General features: G+C 38.1%; 1 protein-coding gene across 5 annotated transcripts in view; it reads right to left on the minus strand.

Annotated features, from left to right (window-relative positions):
- The window catches only part of RPS6KC1 (ribosomal protein S6 kinase C1), a 503,192-nt gene that overhangs the window by 408,548 nt on the left and 68,613 nt on the right, over window positions 1-26,031 (minus strand). For all 5 annotated transcript variants that reach the window (XR_013812996.1, XR_013812997.1, XM_079761915.1 and 2 more), the window contains 3 exons: window positions 20,536-20,628; window positions 1,751-1,798; window positions 296-428 (listed from right to left, as the gene is read on the minus strand). Coding sequence is in view for 3 of the 5 variants with exons in the window: in XM_079761915.1 (XP_079618041.1) it covers window positions 296-428; window positions 1,751-1,798; window positions 20,536-20,628 (274 nt within the window). In the remaining 2 variants the exon portion in view is untranslated. The remainder of the gene's footprint in view (window positions 1-295; window positions 429-1,750; window positions 1,799-20,535; window positions 20,629-26,031) is intronic.

The raw sequence follows: 26,031 nt of genomic DNA on the forward strand, positions 1-26,031 counted from the left end.
CCTGGCTCTCTTAGCACACATTCTCATCCTATCAGATCAAGTCTAGGAGAAAGCAAGGAGTTAAGTATATCAGCAGAATGTTCCTGTAGCTCCAGTGAAATCTGCTGCTCACCTGGGTTTTCATTTCCCCTTCCAACTCAAAGTAGGGCGGGAAGGCAGAGGAAGAAGGCAACAGTTTCTTACGTGTGTTTCATATGTTTTATCCGTTCGTGTAATGACAGATGGACATTCCAGAAACCAAAAAGCTAAATAGGTGACATTCCTCGCTCCAAAAATATTTAAAGTACAAACCAACCTTCTGCGTGCTGCAGCACAAGAAATACCGACTCCTCAGAAATGATGTACTTGTGCAGACACACCATGTTGGGCACACAGCAGGGGATGATGGTCTTTCTGTTCCTGCTGTATTCACTGCTTTTCCTTAGACCCTGACAGAGAACAAAAAGGTCAGTTGTACCCTCAGTTGCCTTTGGAGCCTGCTGTGCTCTGTGTTTATCAACCAAACTAATCTATCCGAGTTACTCTGGGCTTCAGAGAAACCACTCATCTGCTGCTCTATGCCCCTCAGTCCCTGGAGGCTCTGCTGATGGCATCTGGCGAGAATCCAGAGAACAGAAGATGCCACAAAGCTGCCATTAAAATCAATTACGTGGGTCAGTGTTTTTATTAGAGATGCTCTCAAACTAAGTCATCAGGATCATACACAGTTATTTCTCTATGACCTTTTCTTAAGTTTTATTTACTTGTGTGTATCTTTAAAGCAGTAGACATTGTGAATCAATTCAAATTCCTGAGACACAAAAGGTATTTCTAGATTAAACAGGCAATTTTAAAATTCTATTCCAAAAAAGCACTAAGATTATTTTAGTTTTCTCCAAAGGAACAGGTGTGTGTAGTTTCTGGTGTCATACCTTGGTTTAAAAATCTGGGGAATGCCAGTTATAAAATATATTCATAAAAAGAAAATTGTTTCAGTATATGTCAATGTGATCAATCTACTGCCATGCGTCAAAAAAGAAATATAAAATTAATATGAAATTGGTTAATTCTGGATGCTGTGGAAATGCTTAAATTGGGATATTTGTAGAATGTGTATTGTCACAATCCATTTCAAATACAATTTTAAAATTTAAAAACTGAGGGGATTTTCCTTCCTTATTCATTTAGTTACAAATGGAGTTATATAGAGAATCAAAACAGAAATAAAAAAGAAGGCCAGGGATGTAGATAACACTTTCCCAAATATTTGTTACAAAGACTTTAAGGTAAAATGTCAGCACTTAATCATAATCATAGGTTAAATGGTATATGGTCTCCACAAATTATACAAGAAGTATTAGAGATGAATTTGAACTGTACATTATACATTTAAACAACATGAAATGAGTCTTCAACTTATCCAAATTATTTCCTCCATACTCTAATATCTAAAATGCTTGTTAAATGTATGCAATGGAAGGACAAAAAATAAAATAAATACAGATCACCACAAATATAAATGAACATTCAAAATAGAACATTCAAACACCCAGGAAAATAATTTTATTTTTCTTACAGAGCACGATTTTAAAACAAATTTCAAGATCATTAAACATTCAAAATAGAACATTCAAACACCCAGGAAAACAATATTAATTTTTTTTTCTTTCAGAGCACAATTTGAAAATAAATTTCAAGATCATTAAACATATAAATAAAATTTTTAAATTACTAAAAAATTTAAATAAGTAAACATACAAATTCTACTTACCTTTAAAATGAATGTCTGTTCTGTCCTTGTGTCCATTACAAGTAAAACCTACATAAAAAATATGAGTGAGAATTTATTCACAATACAATGCAACATTAACTCAACTTTTTAAAACTACACTTTAAAGGTTTGGGGGAAAGTGCTAAATTGACTCCACAAAAATTGTTAATTTCTGAATAGATTTTTTTTTTAAAGGCACCAAATCACAGGATTAAAGTTATCTTACCAAAGAAGGTTTTTTATGGTTTTCTTTATAAAAAATGCCATATTTTAGAAACATTACTATGTTTCCTAGATTTATTTTAAAATACATTTCTGAAACATGAATGAAAAATTATTTTAGAATTTTTTTCTCATGAAACATTATGGTTAAAAACAATTTTTTTTTTACAGTAATTGCCGAAATCTTGATTTTCTCCCTAAAGCCCCTTACGTGGCCACTTTTTATTATAATGTGATCGCAGTAACTCAAGATCCAGTCTGAGGCATCCTTATGGTCCCATTTCTCCATCCTGGACTCATCCTAACTCCTCTTTTTCGATCAGCAAATTCTGTTGGCCTTATCTTCAAAATGTATCTAGAACTAAACGTGCCTCACCACTTCATGGCTATTTCCCTGATCCAAACAAAGACGCACCTGGATTAAAACAACTGCCTCCCAGCAGATCTCTCTGCTTCCATCTTTGCTGCCCTTGGTCTGTTCTCTAAATAACAGGCAGGATTTTCTTTTTTAAAGGAAGTAAATCATGTCACTCTTCTCACTCAGATAAAAGACCTAAGTCCAAAAAATGATCTCAAGACCCCTCATGATCTCACACACTGCCACTCAAACGCCCCACTCCCCACCCTCTTGATGGATGGAAGGAGCAAAAAGAGATACAAAATTATCCTACCATTTTAATATTTTATTATTAAATAACCAGAGGTTGGCAAGCTTTTTCTATAAAGAGACAGATAGTAAATATTTTAGGCTTTGCGGGACCATGAGGGAGGTCTCTGCTGCAGCAATTCAACCCCACCATTGTAGCACCAAAGTAGCCACCATCTGAAAAGGGCCGTGGCAGTATTTACACCACAGAAATCAGCAAGCAATGTAAACAGGGATTTTTCCCCCTCAACTCCAGAGCACTAGGAGTCAAAGATGGAAAAAAAATAGGTGGTCAGAAGAAAAAGTGGTGAGTTAAGATGAGACAGCAATTTGAGAAGATGGCAAATTCCATTTTTGACATGATGAATTTGAAGTAATAGTGACATCATCTTTGACCTCTCTTCTGAGTGCTTGATATACTTATGTAGGTCTCCATTTAATTTCAATTGAATATTCCCACAGATACCTCCTGAGCTCACCCCTTTCTCTCCCCAAAGCCCTGTCTCCCAAAACCCTGTTTCTCCTCCTATAAAACTGAATAATACCACCATCCACAGAACACCCCCAACCAAAAAGTTCCCTAAGTCACTATAAATTCCCTGCCCCCTACCTTCATAACCAGTGACCAAGACAGTCAATTCCACCTCCTATTTCCTTATCTACTCTCTACTGTCCTTCACCTACCGGGCTTTAAGTGTTTACTATGTGCTGTGCTTTAACCATGTGTAATCAATGTTAATTCCTTCAACAACCCAATGTGATAATTTTACCATTTCTATTCTAACTGTGAAGGCATTACAGCTTCATCTGTAGGAGCTATAATGGTAGATAATAATGGTGTCTATCATATGTGAAAATTTCAGTGAGAGATAATCCTGTAAAAGTACTGGTATAGCCAGTTGTTATTATTATTATTGCTATCACTATTATTGCTTCTTCTCCCTTAAATGTTCCCCCATCCACTTACCAAACAAGTGCTCATCTTTCCAAACGTCTATCTCTCAGTAACAGTCTTCTTCCTTTTGTTCTCAGCTTCCTGTGTATACGGTACCAACTTCTATATAGCATTTCTAATCCTTCAGTTTGGTTTTATGCTTACTTGTCTCTCTCCCAATTTAAGGTTTGTATCAGCATGTTGAAAGCAGAATAACGGTCACCAAAGATGTTTTTCCCCAGAGTCTCCAGTAAGGAACACAGCCCTGCCAGCACCTTGAGTTTAGCCCAACATGACCTACGTCAGACATCTATCCCATGTGACAATAAATTCATTTGTTTTAAGCTGCTAAGTTTGTAATACTTTGTTATGGCAGCCACAGAAAGCTGTATGGGGCAGAAATGATGTCTCCTCCAATCCATGTGTCTCCCATAATAAATGTTCAAAGTGAATGAATTCAGGTATAAAAGTATGCAAGGTAGACAGCCATATGGGAATGGAGCTTAGAAAATAAATTGAAACTAAAGGTTTATATTTGAGAATTCTCCATAAAGACAATAGCTAAAGGCAGGAGAACATGCCCCACTAAAAGGCTTTACTTTATCCTAGGCACTGTACTGGGTTTTAAAGAATTAAATCATGTAATGTACTCAACAGTCCAATGGGGTAGATACACTTTAACCAATGTTACAGATGAGGAGCCAAACATAAAGCTGTTAACTTGCTCATGCTCAAGAATGTAAGCAAAGGTAAAGGTGAAATTTAAACCCTAGCAGTCTGGCCACAGGGTTCTTCCTTTTTAATTGCTAAGCTATACTAGTTATGTCTAAATTCTGGATATTATACATAGTTGTTATATTGAGAATATATAGGCAATAACCACCAAAATTGTAGTGAGAAAAGTACAAAGGAAACCAGAAAATGTAGAGGTTAAAAAAAAATAAATAAAACCATATCAAAGAAAGAAAATGCTTTAAATTAGTGTAAGCATCTAGAAGCCACAAAGATTGAGAAAGGAGGAGGAATTACTGCCTAGGGCAATAGAAAGTCACTGGTAACTTGTTTATAAATATTGCATTATGCAGTGAACTGGTGGAGATAGGAGCGACTCCTCTGAGTTAATAATGGGTGATAAGAAAATGGAGGTGACATATATAAATCTTTTAATACAAAAATATATCAAAAGGAAAAACACTAAAATGAAAGAGTTGGTAGGATCATCAGGTTGAAACTATTTTCAGAGGATAGACCTATTCTCCCCATAATCTCCCTTTGAGCTACCTTCTGCACCAATCTTCCACCGCATGGAAACACATTCAAAGAACGTGAACCTTGACAGTTAAAGTAACATATCATGAGAGCAAAAAGGAGGCACAGGGCCCTGCCCTCTCTCTGCAAAACGGACTCAATGAACACCGAGTCTGTGAAGACATGTAGGGTTCCTCAGATCTCATTTGTTTTTATATCAAGTTGTGACTCCTTTAAGCCACTCACCAGAATGCCAGTCCTATTTAAACAAGATACATCTCTATGAAATAGAAACGTTTCACTGGGTAAAAGGTATGGAAGCTGTACAAAGGAAAGAACTTCTTTCTCCTACCAGAAGCTTCCGAATTGACTAAACTGCCTCTATGCGCATAAATCAGAAGTGATAGCTCTTTGCCGTCTCACTTAGCCATGGAGCATGAAGTGGATCAGATAAAAAGGCCAAATGAAGACCGATAAACATGCCTGGGAAGTGCTGCTTTGTTTACATTTACTTTCTTCTCCTACCAAGTTTGTCTGCAGCTAGACAACGTTCACATTGAGGCCATAAACACAAGAACATATGTGGTTTTTTTTAAATGTGCCCTTTGACTGTCAATTTCTCCCAAACAGGTGTTGGCTAAATGATTATAAATTGGCCTCTGGATACACCTCTTCAACTGAGCCGTACAGGGCTGGTGATAATATAATTAGACCTAAAAACATCAGGCCAGTGAATGCTTTCCATCTGTTTGGCAATAATGTTTAGTTAACAATAGTCTTTAAAAGAAGCACCTTCAACTTCAGTTCTTAAAGTTATTTATAGAGCCATTCTTAACACACCAGCACTCTTGCTAACAAGAGCTTTAGCCACTTGGAAATTATTAGCCATACGGCTGTATACAAAGAGAAATGACTGCATTTAACATCTGTATCTTTCCAAATGTACACGCTTCAACCTCATTTAAAGTCATTTCTTAATGAACAGTGCTGTGGTGCTGCATTAATATTATAGTTGCATGCACAAAGATCATAAGGAGCCAAACATTTTTTTAATGCCAATAGTAGGCCAATCTGTAATGAAGCTGTCAGCATAAAGGACAAAATAATAGCTTCTTTAACCCTCAAACAGAATTTGTTCATTTGTAGCGTAGAACACATCAATTTAAAAACTGCTCATGGGTTTGCTCACCTTTATAAAGACAAAAATCTAATTTGGTACTAATTTGATACAATTGTCTTTCCAATAAAAGGCTCCTAAACCCATCTCTTATTTCATAATAAAACAAGTACTATAACTAAAACTGTCATGAAATAATTATCTTGGATAGCATACCTTATTGAGAGAATACAATTAATGTATTTCCCTTTCATTTTTCACACTTACTTATCAGCACTATGTTAGCATATGATCTAACAGAAGAGATTACTCCATCTTTGCCTGTAGCAATATCTAGAAGGACTGCTCCTCACTGGGGAAAAAAAGCAGACAACTTATCCCATAAAGATTAGCCTCATCTGTCCTTCAATTCCACCAACACAACGAGACTTGCACACTCTTCCTTCACAACAGTGGTAGGAAAAGCTCCAATGAATTAGAAGTCTGGGTCTCTCCATTAACTAGAATAGGGAAGGACTAATATTTAATTAGGTTCCACCTTTGGAAAGACAGGAGGGGTGGAGGAGCATATCAAAAGCATCAAATGATGATAATTTTTTAAGCATATGAAGAATAAATTTGGAGAAAAGAGATACTACCATAAAGACACTGACTGTGGTAAAGAAGTATGGAGAGCTCCCTTCACCGAAGACTGTGTCACCCATTTTTGAATCTTTTCAGGTATTTAAATGTTGACATTCAAAATCTGTAGGTCTCTAAAAATACCTTCAGCTGCAATGCCTTTAAAAAGAAAGATGACCCCCCCCCTAGCTGGTTTGGCTCAGTGGATAGAGCATCAGACTGCAGACTGAAGGGTCCTGGGTTCGATTCCGGTCTAGGGCACATGCCTGGGTTACAGGTTCAATCCCCAGTGGGGGGCTTGCAGGAGGCAGCCAATCAATGATTCTCTCTCATCACTGATGATTCTATCTCTCGTCCCCGCTCCCTTTCTCTCTGAAATCAATTATTTACATATTTTTTTTAAATAAAAGCTTTAAAAAATAAAATAAAAAATAAAAAGAAAGATTACCTGAGTAATTTGAGAGAATATCTACTCTACTTTGGTGCTTGTTACTTCACAGGACTCCACAACAATTCATAAAAGTTAGAAAAATGTTAAGAAAAGTTGACAGAGTCAGCTTGGACCAACACAGCCTTCCCTTAACGGTGTCAAAGCACTATTCTTGTTTGCTAGATACAATCTGACTGGACTTCAACTGTGCAAATTATAACTCTGGGAATCCACACATCAATAAACATACCAGAAAAGAATGAGATAAACATAATAATAAAGAAGCCAGAGAAAACATACAAGTACAACTGTAATACAGTTTTTCTCAACAGAGTTTCAGACTAATAAGATTATACTTACTGTGCTAAAATCATTTACACTTAACCATTTTAATGTTATTAACTAAACTCATCTTGGCAGCATTACAGGAGCTGGTAATATTATTTTTCTGTAGAAATGGTTTTGAACAATAAACCTTTGGTTCCCAATACCACATGATGATAATCAAATGTTATTTATATTTACTAAATACCCATCTCATTTTGTATGCTTATCATATTCAAAATGTATTTCTAAAACTGTTAATTATTAATTCCATACTTTATTCTCACAAGATATCTCTTTTAAAAATTTAACACCCAGAAAACAAGGAAAAGGTGACTTTTAATACCAATAATTCTCCCCACTAGGGTCTAACTGTCTCTTCCTTTGGCATCAGAAGGCTAGCAATGTTCCCAGCAACTGCAAAAGCAGAAGATATTGAGCCTCCAACTTTAGTGCATCAGAAGTCGCAGCATCAAAAGCATCAGCATGAACAGACTGTGTAGAGGCACTTCTCTCATGTTATGCCATGAAACCAAGCTGTTCTTGGTGGTCATATGCTCACAAAAGTTATTTCACTGGTGAGAATTGAAATACAAAAAGTAGAATTCAAGATGGATACCTATAAACTCTGGTCTAAAGAATATTTTCTTTTACTATTCCAAGGATCTATTTTCAGCAGAGAAAAGTATAAATGGTAACCTTAGAATTTAAGGGGAACAGAAAAAAAATTTTTGGAGTCTTATTTGTCCTAGAACTTTCAATATGTCACATTATCATGAAATGAACAAACAATCCAAAAAGGGTAATGCTTTGTGGATTGCTGGCAGTCAAAAAATTACCAACCATCTCAGAGCAAGATGAAATATATCTCTTTGAGCAGGGGTGGGGAATGTCCGGCCCGCGAAATGATTTGGTCTGGCCCTGCCAAGGCATTAGGGGTGAGTTAATTAAATGTTTGACCAAATATAGCAGGCTAATTTTTAACTTGATAATTTTGTATGGCCTCCGAATGATGTTATAACTATCCAAATAGCCCTTGGCAGAAAAAAGGTTCCCCGGCCCTGACTTAAAGACATCTTCAAAGGTAGGAAACAACAGGCCAAATCTACAGGAATGCATGGAGATAGTACGCAAGACTCACATTTCTTTCTAGTTATTAAAATCCAAAATACCATAATTCAAAGTATACTTTAAATGTTTAATCAAACACTTTAACTCCTAAAAATCACCTCCTACTTAAGTTTAGCTAATTATCTTATCCATCTTTACTACAGGCAAATTGGGCCAGGGACAGCAGGGAAAGAACCACATTAGGAAAAGCAAGCAACAAAACTAAGCTGGTAAATAACTAATTTATCTATAAGAAAGCAACTAATTTTAGATTTCTTTAAATGCCCAGACATGTGCAAAGGTTTTAGTATGCTAATTTTTTAATTAAAAGATATTTCAGCAGTGAAAGCTCTTTCATATGCACTACTGATTCTTCATCAAACGTTAACTTTCCAACTAAACACCAGTATAGCCGGTGGCAGCCTGAAGGTTTACCATCTGCTGCTACCCAAAGTCACTGTGGCCACCTTCAGAACAGATGCATCAAAGCCCCAAGATAAGAGACTGAAGAAATACTGCCTAAGTCAGTGTAAGGGGGATGATGGACCCAGAGGCAGGCAACAGGCAAGCTACCAGAAAATACAGAACATCACGAACCCTTAGAATATGTACCCAAGGTCACCGGGGACTCTAATGGCTACTCAAAAAGACAAGAGAAATACTACTTCTAGTGGAATTTACTTAAGTAAATTAAGTAAATGTGATGACTTTTCTCTTTAAAAAAAAGGAGGGGAATCTAGTCACATTTAAAATCCCCTCTGATTTTATTCAAAATAAGTATACGAGTAAAATAAAATATAAAATTCAAGATTTTTTCATCAGTCTGTCTATGGATAACAATTTATATGTTTTTATGTAGTCATAAGACACTTTGTTTTGAAAGGCTTGTTTTCTGTTACCATCACACCCACAATCCAAATGTTACCCAAGGAAAATGTACTTTGAGAAGAGGTTTGATAAAATCCACAAAATGCCAATTAAAAATCCTGATTTCTGCCTACTCAAAAAATGCCATTTATTTATGGTAATGATCACATTTACCACAATACCTCATATAGAAACAAAATACTGTGGTGTGTTTTAAAATATTTTTTTAAAAAGAGAATCTCAATCTGGCTATATTCAATTATGATATTGAATAACTGGCATATAATCACCTTGAAAGAAATTTACTAATATGAAATTTTCTTATCCTTCATCTTTGCTTTCTGCTGTTTTAAGTAATATTTTTCATTTTTAATTTATTAATTTTAGAGAGAGAGAGAGAGAGAAAGGGAGGGAGGGAGGGAGGGAGGGAGGGAGGGAGGGAGGGAGGGAGGGAGGGAGGGAGAGAGAGAGAGAGGGAAACATCAATTTGTTGTTCTACTTAGTTATGCATTCTTTGGTTGACTCTTGTATGTGCCTGGCCGGGGAAGAACCCACAACCTTGGCATGTGGGGACGATACTCTAACCAACTGAGCTACCAGGCTGGTGCTTTGCTTTCTGCTTTTTCTTTAATATTTTAAATGTAGCTAAAAGAAAATCATTACAGAAAATAAATTTTTAGAAAATAATGCAAAAAGCATCTTTTTATTCTTGGTTTGAAAATGGCAACAGATGCATTTAGTTTGCATAATTCTAATCTAAATCCAGATTTTTTAAAGTTCTTCAAAAGTTCCACAGGGAATTTGTTAGTAATTAATTTAAAATTAGGGCATTATTAAGCATTCATGAACCATAAGAACTGCCAATGAATCCCGTTTGTACAGTCCTCTGTTTAAATGGAATACAATCATAAACTGTTGTATGCAACCAGGGATGGTTTCTATAACATAATACAACAGTGTACTGTGTGTGTGTACCCCATGTGAACTCAACTTATACCTTTGTATACTTAGTAACTTCAATAATAACTATGATCATCTTTTTAAAATATATTTTATTGATTTTTTACAGAGAGAAAGGGAGAGGGATAGAGAGTTAGAAACATCGATGAGAGAGAAACATTGATCAGCTGCCTCTTGCACACCCCCTACTGGGTATGTGGCTGCAAGCAAGGTACATGCCCTTGACCAGAATAGAACCTGGGACCCTTCAGTCCACAGGCCGACTCTCTATCCACTGAGCCAAACCGGTTAGGGCACTATGATGATTTTTTTAACGATCATAGTTTCTCATTGTGATAACTAAGAGTAAATGCTACCAGAGTGTATGTTCTAAGATATGTTATAAACATATTATGAATTATATGATTAGAAAAAGAAAAGTATATTTTGGTGGTACTAAAACAAACTTGCCAATACAAGTAATTTACTCAAAATTCAAAGCCTACATTGTTTCATTTCTCCAAAGCACATTGAAATATGATTGGCAAAGTTTGTTTTCTTTGACAGACTAATATCAGGATCAGAAAAGAGATTTAAAAAATGTTTCTCTACTTCCCATCTAAAAGTTGGCCAAACCTCTAGAATATTCATCTTTAGGCAAATAGCTAAATGTAGGCCTTGCCCTACAGCAATACAGAATACTTGTATACTCCAGAAAAACAGCCCAAGAAGTAATTATTTCAGCCACAAACACAAATTTAAAAATTTTTATATTCCTGTTAGTCAGTGTCAATGAATGTAAGCCATCAATATCAATGATGTCTCATACTAGAATGTGAGGTTGATTTCATGAACAATAAAGCCAACACAGAAATGTCTTTTATACACATACCTCCCAAAAAGAGTTTTATTTTGTATAATCTTCAAATCCTAGGCCTATACATCTATTACTTCATAAAACCCGCTTCCAAAGGACATGGTGTGTCTTTGTAAGAAAACTGGATATAAACATAACAGAAGGCAGAATATAAGACAGAAACAATTGGGTTTAAAATAGAAATGCTGAAGAGCTAGGAAAACATCCACTTAGGAGGCTCTTCTCAGATCCAAAGGCTTTAAAAGTTAGCTCTCTACAACTTCATCATTCTTGTTTTGGTTGTCTTTTTGGTTTCTGTGAAGCAACTTGCCCAAGGCCACAAAGAGATTATGCTAAAGAGAGGTTAAAACTCAGTTGGTTGGGCATAGCCTGACACCAAAAGGTTCTCAGTTGGATTCTCAGGGCACATGCCAGAGTTGCAAGCTTGATCCTTGGTAGGGGGCATGCAGGAAGCAGCTGATCAATGTTTCGCTCTCTCCCTCTCCCTTCCTCTCTCTCTAAAAATCAATTTTTAAAAATCTTAAATAATGACTTGAATTTAGATGAAAATTAATTCAATTAAAAGTATAGTCTGTTGTATTTAGCTTTAGATCTCTTTTTATTTGCATTTGCTAGAAAAACCTAATACTCTAGTGCTGATACAAACTAAGTCTATTCATATCCTGGTTTAATATTTTCATTCTGCTGCTTAGATGTGTTCTATAAATATACCTGAATCATTTATAGGTCCTGAAAACATAAATCCTTAAAAAGCAGAAAGTATGTCTACAAGTAGTTTTTATATAGTGTTCAGAAGTGGTACAGTGTATACTCAGTTAATAAATGCTATCTTATAATGATAATGGACACAGATGCTACATCTTCAAGTCAATCAATACATATCCAACTAAGTTGCCAATGTCAAAGGTAGCCTGATTGCAATTCAGAAGAAAATGCCTCAAGGGCAAGGAAGCTATTACTTTTAAATGTTTTTAATGAGTTTTGTACTTTCATAGTAGATGGAGCTGAACTTCTGGTATTGACTAAAACTGAACAGTGTTTTAAGATGACCTGGAAAATTTATTTAGTATAAAAATACAATGTGTTCATGTTCTGAAAAATTCCAAAATATTTAAAAGCATATATGTAACACAAGGCACAACACTCATTCTCAAACTGGCAATTTCACTGACTGCAACAAAGTACTCTGCCAACAAGCTATGGGTGTGCTCTGTGAAAGAAGGTGAAAGGGGAGGTGGAGGAACATTCTGACAGTTGTCCATTCAAACCACCCTCTTGCTCTGATCCTGCTGGTGTAGTATATTTTGAGGTACAGACTCACTGAGTATTTGAAATCTTAAAACCCATATATTGTCTCTTTTTGTTCCCTTTACAACTATTCAGCAAGCATTTATTGAATCCTTATATGGACAGCACTGTATTCAGTTAGGCATTATCAGAGAAAATAAAAAGGAATAGAAGATACAGTTCCTGCCTTTCAGGACAAGTTAACAATATATTTAAGGCAACAAAAATTATACAAGTGAAAATAATACACAATTGAATACTAAACTTAATTCAAAGAAAGAAAAGATGAGTAGGTATTAGTTATGGAGGAGGCAAGCTTTCAGCTGTCTCGAAGAATAGACTAAACGTAAGTGGCCAAGAAGGACGAACTGAAAAAGCTGAAGAAGCTAGAAAGAGAGCAAGCTCTCTGAGTGGAGTGTCCTGCCCCGTTAGCCTAGAACACTCTTCTATGAGCTAAATCCTACTCACCCCTCCTTTCTTTGCTTTGCTTATTCTACGAAGCCTCCGGAGAGCCCGAGCTAGGTGGCCCTCCTGTATGTTCTCACAATACCCTAGTGTACACTTTTCCTTCACACAAAGCACTTTCAGTTGTAACTGTCAGTTCATTTCTATTTCCCACTCAATTATAAACTCTGAGAGGGTAGAGATTAGGTGTGTTTTATTCACCATTATATCTCCACTGGCTAATACCATCCCTGACACACATAAGTTCAATAAATATTTGCTGAATGAATGAGAAAAAAGACATGGAAAAAGACATGCAGAGAATTGGTGAGGAGGCAGACCAATTAGAATAAATGGTTTCAACACTTGTATATTAAGTATCTGCTATTTGTAAATCTCTATGCTAATGCCAAGAATCCAAAATTAAACAAGATGTAGTCACTAAGCTGCTGTTTGATATGTTATTGAGACGTATTCTCCAAAAACATATATCTTGAGCACAGGATTTAGACTATCTTTTCTGTCTAACAGATGTCTGTAAATACAGTGCCAAAATAAAAATGTTCATTTTTTAACAAGAAGAAGAAAAATGCTTGATCACTTGAGGGATATGAAGGCTTACTGTAGGAGGCATAGAAATGTCAAAAACTACCACACAAATACAAAACACACTGCAACTGAAAAAAATTCCATACAATATGGATGAATGCTATCACACATAGGTTCAAGGCATTAAAAGAACACAGCAAGAGCCCTAGCCAGTTTGGCCCCGTGAATAGAGTGTCAGCCTGCAGACCAAAGGGTCCCAGGTCCAATTCCGATCAAGGGCACGTACCTTGGTTGCAGGTTCCTCCCTGGTCAGGGCGTGTGCAGGAGGCAACCAATAGATGTATTTCTCTCACATCGATGTTTCTCTCAGTCTTTCTCTCTCTCTTCCAACTCTCCCTAAAAATCAATGGAAAAATATCTTTGGGTGAGGATTAACAACAAAAAAAGAACACAGCAAGAGATATTTAAATCAGAAAACAAAGGAGGCTTCCAAGAGAAGACAACAATTAAGAATGAGAAGGAATTAAGTGAGGAAGAGAAGGAAAAGTCACTCCAGGCAGAGGGGGATATCATGTGTTAAACATGACACCTTGCATACCTGATGGGTTCAACAGGACTGTGGCCAGAGAGCACGCTGTGGTGTCTGGGAAAAGGGGAGGAAGAAACACACTGAGAATCAAAGGTCTCCATAGGCTTAGCTAAGAAGCTTGAACATTAGCCTAAAAACTATGTGTAGGTATTAAGAATTGTAAGCAAAGGGGTTATTAGTTTTAGAAAGATCACTTTAAGTTAATTGTTATAAGTTATCCTCCAGCAGTGTTGACGATGAGCTGGAGAAAAATAAGACAAGACAAAAAACAATAGTACATGTTTAAAGGGGAATAAGAAAATAGCGTACACCTTTAACTTAGAGTTTGGAATGCCTACATTTTAATTTGAAACCCAGTTGAAGATGGGTTCGATGTAACTAGCAATACCCAGAGGGTGGTGGGTCAACTTGAAATAATTATTCTAGCCATAAATCACCTATAAGACTCTTTGTACTATTTGATTTTTTAAAAATTAACAACTTGAAAAGATCAGCAAAGACATGTGATCAAAATTATGCTTGCCATGAAGCTGAGAGGACTACATAATGTGTTAAATTTGACATTCTCTTAAATATAGATCACAATCTCCCATAGAAACCCCACTGAATAACAGTAAACAGATTTTAAAAGATGTAGAGTGACTGTAAACAAGAGATGTGAAAAGAGGGCAAAATTTTAGTAGACAGAAAACAGATGCCAAATGTCTACAGGTGAAAACAACAACGAAAGGCAAGCCAATTCTTCCTGCAGAACTCCAGAAATGAGGGGTACCAGGTATCTCCTGGAAACAGGAGGACTGGAGAAAAGTCTATACTCTAGGCCGCTGCATAGGCAGCCAGGCAGCTGCTCTCTCCTCCCCAGCCAAAGACTAGAGAGAGGTTCATTTTCTAAAGACATGGAATCAGAAGCCCGACAGCTGAAGGTGGAACTGTTTGTACTGAAAACAGGAGCATTGTATGAAAACCTGCAGGCCAAATTGGTGAGGACATCCCCCGTCTCCCTGTGAGCTCCCAGAATGCTGCTAGTACTAGATCCCCAGGAGGAGATAGTTAAGGATCTTTACAGTGCCATTGTTTTCAGCGCCTAAAAAATTGTGTGCCATCCTTATGGCATTTATGGCTTCTGATGAGAAATCCACTGTTATTCAAACTATTTTTCCTCTGTAAGTGCTTCTCTTTTGCTGCTTTCAAATTTTCTCATCTTTACTTTTTAGAAGTTGGACTATGATGTGTGCCTTGCCATGATTTGTTTGGATTTATCCTGTTTGAGATTCACTTCTTGAATCTGTAGGATTATGTCTCGCCGTATTTCTTCAAATACTTATTATTTGCTCCCCCCTTTCTCTCTTCATCTGCAACCCCAATGACATGAGTGTTAGAACTGTTGAATTTAGCCTCATAGGTTCCTGGGTCTCTGTTCATTCCCACCCCCCCTCCCAGTCTATTTCTCTATTCAGACAGGGGTAGTTTCTATTGTTCTATATTCAAATGCACTATTTTTTCTCTGTCCCATCCATTTGGCTGTTGAGCCCATTGAGAGTTGTTGTTTTTTTTCCCTCTTATTGTATTTTTTTGGTTCTAAATCTTCTTTTGGTTTTTCTTTACACCTTCTGTTTCTTTGCTGAGACTTTCTATTTTGTGTTATGTGTGTCTGCAATTGCTCTCTTAAGTATTTTCATGATGGCTGTTATAAATCCTGTGAGACAACTAACATCTCTGTCACCTCACTGTTGGTATCAGCGGACTATCTTTTCTCGATAATTTTCTATAGAAACCTGGACATTTTGAATATCTATCTATATATAAAAGGTTAATATGCTAAGTGTCCCTCCCAACTGTCCAACCGGCCGCTATGATGTGCACTGATCACCAGGGGGCCGATGCTCAATGCAGGAGCTGCCGTGACGCGCACTGGCCATTTACAAAGAAATGGCACCACGGACCTGGTGCCAACAAAGCAACACTCAGCTTCCCCCAAGTGGGACACAGGCCCCGCCACCACCCCGGAGTGACACCCCACCAACTTGCAGCCAACGCTGCTAAGACCCCATGGTGCATAATGCATCCCACAGCCCAGCCCACCCCAGAAACAGTGGCTGTGGGCAACAGGTAATGACGTCGTCACGTAGCAACGCCCAGCTTCCTCTCCCTAGCGACTAGCCTCCTTGGAGTTTCTTCAGCCCAGGAACATGACTTGCTATATAGCCAGGTGCAAACACTGTACACTTTAGCCAGATGTCTGTGAAGCGTTTTCCCGTGCCTCGTGTCATTTGATCCTCACAGAAGTCCTGGAGTAGGTAGATAGGAGACTTGGTGGAATCCTATTTTCTTTTCATTAGCCAGAAAACAGAGATTTAGAAAGCTTAGAAACTTGACCCCACTGAAAAGAAGGAATGGTGGACCTTGAAAATGACTTCAGGTTTTCTCACTGCGCAGAATATAGTCAAATACTGCTGCAGTTAAATATTTTACCCTTTGTTCTCCCTGCATGATCTACAATAATAACCTGCTTTGTGTTGATATTTACTGTGTTGCTGACAATTACCTGAAAGACAAGTTGGGGTGCTTCATTGGGCTGGAAAAGAGTTTAGCAAAATTAGAAGGCAGGTCTAATTAAGCAAGTTTATTCTATATATATAAAAGGCTAAGTTTGACTCGCACATGCACGATACATGTAACGCTCTCGCTGGTGCCAATCGCACGAGTGTGTTTGGATCTGTCGTTGTCGATGGTGAATTTGGTTGACACTTCTATTATAGAGAAAGGGCAAATAGCAATATTAAAATATTTCTTCTAATTAATTTCCTTCCAATGTGCATGAATCCGTGCACTAGGCCACTAGTTATATTATATTATGAGACTCTGGATCTTATTTAAATTTTTTATTTTAGCTGTTCTCTCCTGAATCATTCTGATAAATTATAGTGAACTCTCTCAGAAATTCTTCCATCACTTGGACATCCTACCACCAGTTAAACTATCAATCCATATTCCTAACTCAACTACAAATTACTTATATATAAATAATCCTTATACACAGAAACATATATATTCATATCTGTCACACATAAACACAAAAGTCTGTGCACCCACACATGCACAAACTTATATGAAACCACAGAAATCCACCCATCCTTCTCACCCGAGTATGGTGTTTCCACTAATTTCTATTTTCCCCTGCTATTACCACATGAAGATTATATGTAAAGGAATCGGAGGGCTAAAAGAAATCTTTATAAGTTATATAATGTAAAAATCCAGGCACTGGCTTGGTAGCTCAATTGGTTAGAGCATCACCTGATACACCAAGGTTTTGGGTTTGATCCCGGATCAGGGCATCGAATACAAGAATCAACCAATGATTAAGTGGAACAACAAACTGATGTTTCTCTTTCTTTTTTCCTCCTCCCCCCTCCTCCCCCTCCTCCCCCTCCTCCTCCTCCTCCTCCTCCTCCTTCTTCTTCTTCTTCTTCTCTCTCTCTCTCTCTCTCTCTCTCTCTCTCTCTCTCTCTCTTTCTCTCCCTCTCCCTCTCCCCCCTTCCTACACCCCCACGCTTCCTCTCTAAATTAAAAAAAAAATCCATTCAATGCTTGAATTCCTTCTACAATATCCCCACCAATGATCCTTCAGCCTTTACTTGAATATCTCTAATGACATGAAACAAACAAGATATGAAGGAATCCAGTCTGCCTTTGGTCAAACCTAATTTTTGAAAAGTATCTCTAATCATTGGCCAAAATTTTGCCAACTTATACTCATTTAGTTCTAGTTGAAGTCTCATCCCTTACTATCTTTCTCCCAGGAAAACCAGATATCCTAGTTTGTCCAAGATGTTGTTCTGGCATAATTAATATCCCTTTTCACCCCCAGATTTGAACAAACCATTATACAGTCCCTCTATACTGGAGAGCCCTCAAAAATATAAACACCGTGCATGTTTTTATCAGTTAACCATTACTCATATTTCAGCTGTCCTGTATATATGATATGGAGGGCCTTCACCAGCCTTATCATTCTTGCTTCTGAATGCACACCAGTTTATTTATAATCCCAGAGCCCTATGCTTAAATTTCTTGTTGCATATATATGTTAATCCCAAGTAAAAGACAGAAAGTCACTTATTTACCTTTGAATACTAGACCAAGATACAGCTTTGGAATTACTATACATCTGAGTGTCTTGAACAGTGGTACTAGGTAGCAGTCTCATAATATACCAGTAGGTATCACCCTATAGGTAATATAGTACTTAAAGTTATTTAAGTTTCAATTCATTAAGTATTTATTGAGTGTCCATTATGTGCCAGGCATGCTTCTAAGTGTTGAGAATATGGATGTGAACAAGAAAGACAAAATCTTGTTCCCAAGAACTTAAGGTCTAGATAGTAATCTGTTTTATCTCCTTTCTATATAAAAGTTTATAAACTCCTACCCTAGGGAAATTTTGTTTTCCTAAGTTAATAGACAATAACACTCAAAATAACTCATAAAGAACAAATACTAAAATGAAAGAGAATCAGAGAAACTGTGTTCTGTATGGGCTAGATTACCATATCCTGTGTATTTTTTAGCTGTTTGAATTTATTCAATACTTCTCTTCCAAACTTCAAGTTTGTAAAATCCAAATTTTAGGTATTCCTCAGTACAATTGATAAAAATTTATATTTTTTAAAAATTCAAATTGTTTAAAGTTTACCTATTGATGCTCTTGCAAAGTAGAGACTATGTTACACATTTTAAAAGATTACTTGCAAAACTTATTTAATTCCCAACCCTGGCCGGGTACTCAGTTAGTTAGAGAGCCATCCTGATACACCAAGACTGCAGGTATGACTCCCAGAATCAACCAATGAATTCAACAAATAAGTGGAATAAAAAAATCAATGTCTCTGTCTCTCTGTGTCTCTCTCTCAGTCTAGCTCGGTCTCAATCTGTCTCCCTCCCTCCCTTCCTCCTTCTCCCTCTCTTTCTCTAAAATCAATAAATAAAAATTTTAAATAATAATAATAATAAAAAGCTTATTTAATTCCCATACATAATTCCTTATCTCTACTTAAGAAAATTAAATGCCACCTTCTAAACATCAAACACAGGTTAACAGAGTAAAAACAGTAACAAATTATGCCTCAGCAAAGACTTAGGAATTCCTCCATTGTCAAAAGTTCTTAGTTGAATAAATCAGGTGACTTACTCATAATTAGAGCATAGCAATGAAAGGACACACTTTGCCAAAATAAACAAGTCTAAGAGGGAGCAGACACTGTATATCAAAAAAAGCTTATTTCCATGCCCAGAAATCCAAGAACCAGGAAACTACTCAATTCCTATTTTGCCTCTCTGTACTCTCAAACTGAATGTTCTGAAAAGCCAGGGAAAACATGGTTAAGGCATCATTTCAGCCTCTAAAATCATACTGCTTAGAATTCTTTAAGTTCAAAATTCAGTCATATGAATTTGAGGAAAAGGATGCTTGTAAGAATTTAATAAGACACTGAGAGTTTCATGTAATATCCAATCTAATGTTCCTTTTGGAATACCTCAAACTATAAATTACTGTCTAAATTACCTGCGATATACTGCATATTGCTCGGTTTTAGCATGGAATCACATGCATACTTTAGAAGACAAGAAGTACTCAGTAAATTACAAATGACCACTAAGGTGCTTCATAAAAGATGATTAATGTAAAAAAGATTTAAATTAATGTACACCTTAACATTTAACTAAGGCATTTTCTTTGACTTTGAAAGGTAAAAGTAATGGTTGATCAAATATATTTAAAACACAGTTTATTATGTATAGTTTTTAAATTACACTTTTAAATTATCTAAGAGGCCCGTACTGGGCATGTTTAGCATATCTGAGATGATACCAAACTGGGGGAACTCAGTGGCAGATATCTGTTATCTTAGTGTTTTTATTCCAAATATAAAAGTGTGTGTGTGTGTGTGTGTGTGTGTGTGTGTGTGAAAGGGGGTTAAGTGTATTAGAAAAAGCACAGCTTTTTAAGTTACAAAGATCTAGGTTTGAATTTCTGCACTACCCTAAATTAGCTATGTGATCTTTGGGCAAGTTACTTAACCTCTTTTAAACATCATTTTCTCACTAAGATGCAAATAACAGAGTTGTGAAAATGATTAAATAATTCGTTTTATATAAAATGCCTAAGATATGGTTTGACACATAGTAGGTGCTCAATAAATAGTAGTAATTGGGAGGATGCCATTTTGACTAATTATATTGACTACACCAGTTGTGAATAACTACTGACTCCCAAGTTTTTGTAACTAACAAAGTGTATCTTTACCCTGCTATAACAGGTTTAAAAAACCAAACCCCTACTCCACTGAATGCCAACAAATATGCACCTTCTCCTTTAGCTCCAATATATTTTGCATGACCTTACATGAATTGCTTAGATAAAAGCTTTTTCTCTTCTGCTTTTGTTATTTTAAAGTGCAGATGCATTTGAGTCATTTTCTCCTTTTGTTTCATATCCTTAAGATCCAAAGCTTCAAAGACATAATGTCAGCATGCAGTCGATTTATGACTGAACTCTTGAAGAGGCACTGAAGAATTACCTTGTCAATCACCCCAAGGACTCTGAAGGCCTTCAGCTCCTCGGCAGGGCTCCTTAGGTTCCAAGGGGGCCTTGAACTTAGTGATCCTGGAGGCTAATGGAAGATATCAAAGATTATACATCAATCAGGGAGGTACTTGAAGAAAGACTGCCTGCTGAAGCAAATGCCAGGCCAAAGGAAACTAAATTTATCATAAATCAGAGAATGGAAAGATGAAAGAAGTTTCTGTTTGTCTGTAATGTAAAATAAAATAAAAATCATAAAATCAAAAATAAAGAAAATCAAAAAGAAAAAGCAAGAAAAAAGTTGCATGTAAATAAATCATGATAACATTTTTAAAAGAAAAATTAATGAGCTGATAGTTTCTAGCGCAATAATTCAGTTCAAAACTGTACAACTATACTGAAACTTTATAACAATTGGATAACTGAGCCAACAATTAATACAGCCTTATATTTACCCCAGATCGCTCAAGAGTATATATACTAAATATTAATATATTAAAAGCCAGGGACTGTCACGACCGAAACAACTGGACGGACAACCAAACACAGGCTGCATGGGGCGACAAGGCTGACGGGGGGGGGGGGGGGGGGGGGTTAGTAAGGGACAATCAAACAACTGAACAGCAGGATGCGTGGGGCGACCAGGCCAGCAGGGGGGTTAGTGAGGGACGACCAAACAACTGAACAGCAGGCTGCGTGGGGCGACCAGGCTGGCAGGGGGACAGTTGGGGGCAACCAGGCTGGCGGGGGGGGGGGGGGGGGGAGTTGGGGGTGACCAGGCCGGCAGGGGGGCAGTTGGGGGTGACCAGGCTGGCAGGGCGGGCAATAAGGGGTGACCAGGCTAGTGGGGGGGGGGTGTCATTGGGGGCAACCAGGCTGGCAGGGGGAGCAGTTGGGGGCAATCAGGCAGGCAGGCAGGTGAGCAGTTAGGAGCCAGTGGTCCTGGATTGTGAGAGGGATGTCCGACTGCCGATTTAGTCCCGATCCCCGGGATCAGGCCTAAACCAGCAGTCGGATATCCCCTGAGGGGTCCCGGATTGGAGAGGGTGCAGGCTTGGCTGAGGGAAAACCCCACACACACACATGCACGAATTTCGTGCACCAGACCTCTAGTAGAGAACTAAAAACAATGGAAAAATAGATAAACTTGGTGAGTAAGGGCACACAAATCATTCTCTCTCTTCATGAAACTACACTCCATTAGTGTTATGTTATAAATACATGGTATGTATTTTAAGAGCGATTGGCAGATTCCAGAATAATTGCCAATAATAGTGAAAAATTTTAAAACTCCATCATATAAGCAATAATTGTTTAAGCTAAAAAAGGGATGAGTTACAGGAGAAAGAAACATTTTTTAAATATATGAAAATATGTGATATGGAAAACTTAATCCGTTAGCTACAAAAAAAGTCCAGAAAGGTCAGTGAACAAAGGAAAGCACGTATCAGTACTACGTACAATAAAGAATAATCCTAACTTCCCATCCATTGATCTTAATTTTTCCCTATCAGTAAAGTAAGACATTACACTAGATAAACTCCAAAGATACTTCCATTTTGCATTTATAACCAGAAAGCAATGCTATATTAATCCTTATATTAAAATGGTGATGCTGCAAAAAATGACAGGAGACACAAAGTTTTGCTTTATTATATCTTCAGAGCAGGCCTTTTTGTTGTCAAAAATCTATTAGGCTATATAGGAAACATGTTTTCCCCATGAGTGGAAGATAAATATCCTTGTTAATCAATTGTCATGATTAATAGTTATTGAGACATCATTCTTGGTACTTCAAGTCCTCGTACTGACCAACATCACCAGACAGGAAGCTCCGTGAGAAGAGGAAATATGCCTTATTCATCTTTGTATTCACAATGCCTAGCATGTTAGTTGAAAGGAGAGAGGAAGAACAGAATAGAGAGGAAGGAGGAAGAGAGGAGCAAAACAAGAGAGAGGAGATTGCATCGATAAATTAGGTGTCATTTACAAATTGAAAATTTACTTGTGAAATTTTCTAAAAGCAGCAATTATAATTGCTCTCCGTGTTTTTTGTTTTGTTTTGTTTTGTTTTGTTTTGAATATATTTTTATTGATTTTAGAGAGGACAGGAGAGGGAGAGACAGAAACATCAATGATGAGAGAGAATCACTGATCTGCTGCCTCCTGCACACGCCACACTGGGGATCAAGCCCGAAACCCGAGCATGTGCCCTGACCAGGAATCGAACCCGGACCTCCTGGTTCATAGGTCAACGCTCAATCAATGAGCCACGCTGGCTGGGCTGCTCTCCTTTTTGTTTGTTTGTTTTCAGGTTCAGCAAGCAAATACTAATTTCAATATGCCAGAAGAAGCAATGTTGTATTTAAAAAAGAAGATATGCACCAAGAGGTCACCGGTTAGATTCCTGGTCAGGGCACCTGCCTGAGTTACAGGCTCTATCCCCAGTAGGGGGTGTGCAGGAGGCAGCTGATTGATGTTTCTTTCTCATCGATGTTTCTATCTATCTCTCCCTCTCCCTTCCTCTCTTTCTAAAAGCAATAAAAATACATTTAAAAATTTTAAAAAGACCAATTTTTAAAAACACCTAACTTGAAAATGTTGGTGATAATAGCAATTGCACTGGATAATTGTTTAAAATTGATTTAATTTATACTTCTAAGATACGTTTCAAAAAATACTTATTTAATATTTCATAAGGTACAGAGCTAAAGGACATAAAAAATAAATAAAGCAGATACATCTCTACCCCCCTAGAAGCTTAAAATCCAAGATGAATTTTTAAGGATACAAAAATATTTAGCAGGGTACTTTAATAGACATATAACAGAAATAGTCTCTTCTATCTTAATTTACATCATTATCCCTCACCCTGCCCTGAGTGGAGTACTTACAAGAAGTTATTAAATCCCCATTTTACAGATAAATAAAGGGAAGCCCAGAATGATTGAGTGTTGGTGGTCAGAAAGAACAGTGGAAGATCCTAGTCTAGACCTCAACTCTATATGCTCTCTTCCTACCACACAACATAGTCTGACAATTAAAAATTCATTTCCCCCTCCATTATCAAGAAAGAATAAGGCACTGGCCGGGTAACTCAGTTGGTTGGAACATCATCCCAGTACACCAAAAGGTTGCCAGTTCGATTCCTGGTCAGGGCACATACCTAAGGTTGCAGGTTCGATCCTCGGTAGGGGTACATGAGGGAGGCAACCAATTGATGCTTCTCTCTCACATGGATGATGTTTCTCTCTCCCTTTCCACCCCCCACCCCACCCCTACTCTGAAATCAATAAATATATCCTTTGGTAAGGGAGGGAGAGAGGGAGGGAGGGAGGGAAAATAAGAAGTGCTTGTCGTTTTGGTAAAAGAAATGTTGAGGAAAATATATGGGGGGGGGGAGAATCCTATATAATAAAAGGCTAAGCTCTGGCCAGTTTGGCTCAGTGGATAAAGCATTGGCCTGAGGACTGAAGGGTCCCAGGTTCGATTCCAGTCAAGGGCATATGCCTGGGTTGTGGGCTTGATCCCCAGTGCGAGGGGGGGGGGGGGTGTACAGGAGGCAGCCAATCCATGATGCTCTCTCATTTTTGATGTTTCTATCATCTCCCTCTCGCTTCCTCTCTGAAATCAATAAAAATATTTTTTTTTAAAAAGGCTAAAATGCAAATAGACCAAACAGTGGTACAACTGAACAACTGTCCACTATGACATGCGCTGACCACCGGGGGCGTGCACAGAACATGGTGGGCATCTACAGCAGGCTGCAGAGCGTGGAACATGGCGGGCATTGGCCATGGTGGGATGGTGAAGCAGATGAGCAGGGGCGCCAGACTAAGGCGGGGCGCCGGTTGCTGTCATCGGGGCAAGCCTCTGGTGATTACTGAAAATTCTTTGCTCCTGCACACCATGGTCCTGCCGGGCACTCACACTTGCTGCCGGCACCGGACCCCTCACACCTGCTGCCGGCACCCGGTGCCAGCCCCAATTGCTCGGCATCATCAGCGGGTGCGAGCAGTAGCTGCCGGCCCCGATCACCCCTCAGGGCTTCTCCACCTCCCCCTGATCCTAAGGGGAAATCAGAGCCAGCAGCTACCTCTCAGACCTGCTGCTGGCAGCAACCCCGCTCGCACCCACAGCAGGCCCCCGGCACTGGTCCCAATTGCTCAGCACTGTCAGTGGGTGCAAGCAGCAGCTGGGGACCCTGGTCACCCCTGAGGGCTTCTCCACATCCCCCTGTTCCTGAGGGGCGACTAGGGCAGCAGCCACCACTCGCACCTGCTGCTGGCGCTGGCCACAATCGCTCTGCGCCGTCAGCAGGTGCAAACAGCGGCTGCAGAAGCCAGGAGCGGGGCTGCCAGCAGACAGGGGACCAGGGGCCGCGGTGGGAGGGGCCAGGTAGGTGCATGGAGGATGGGCCAAGACCCAACCCTGGGCCCAGCGCAGCCTCATGGCCCATAGTTCCTTTCAAGGTGCACAAATTCGTGCACTGGGCCCCTAGTAAGTGATAATTTATCCATTACAGTTGTCTTTGAAAATATGGCCAAATGCGTCTAACATCTGTATCTCCTACTTGTACCTTCTTTCTTTTTAATTTTTACGTATTAATTTTAGACAGAGAGAGGAAGGGAGAAAGGGGGAGAGAGAGAAACAATGATTTGTTGTTCCACTTATTTATGCATTTATTGGTTGATTCTTGTATGTGCCCTGACCAGGGGTCATATCCACACCTTGGTGTATCAGGACAACACTCTAACCAATTGAGTGACCTGGCCAGGGCTACTTGTACCTTCTTATTCATTGATGTCATTGGATCTATCAGTTTCCAAAAGAAACCTATCGGTTCACTTTAACAATCTCAACAGCAGAGATAGCAGAATACAAAAACTCTACTGCACCTTCTAATAAATAATTACTGGTGTGCCCTATGAACATGATAACTAAAAAGGATATAAATCATCAAAAGGCACAGTCACTAGTTTCAAGAATTTACAGTTTACTTGAGGAGATAAGCCAAATACATGAAGTTAAATAACAATAAAAACTTGTTGTAAAATACAAGACAATAGAGACAGTCACTATTAGTGTATGATAAACTGGTCGCAGAAAGAAGCGGAACTAAAGGTGATTTTAAATGCTATGTAGAAATTAGGTTAGGAAACGGGTATTACATATAGGATTGGAAAGAAACTGGCCTGGTTGGGGGGGAAATGGTCAAATTGTAGAACAGAGGAAAATAAAATTACACAGTAGGGTCAGTCAGTTTTCACAGGCCTTGAATGCCAGGAAGAAAAGTCCAAAACTCCAGAGTCTAGAAAACAAGTTTTTATACAAGAAACAACCCAATAAAAATAGTGATTTAATAAGGTTACTTCTGCAAAGACAGGAATGGTGAAGGTATAATGGCAGAAGACCAAAGATAAAGTGATCATTAAAGTTCTCTTTCTACTTTAACCATCTATAAAACTTTAAGATCAAAGAAATGAACAAA

The sequence above is a fragment of the Cnephaeus nilssonii genome, assembly GCF_951640355.1.
Source record: "Cnephaeus nilssonii genome assembly, chromosome: 21".
NCBI lineage: Eukaryota > Metazoa > Chordata > Mammalia > Chiroptera > Vespertilionidae > Cnephaeus > Cnephaeus nilssonii.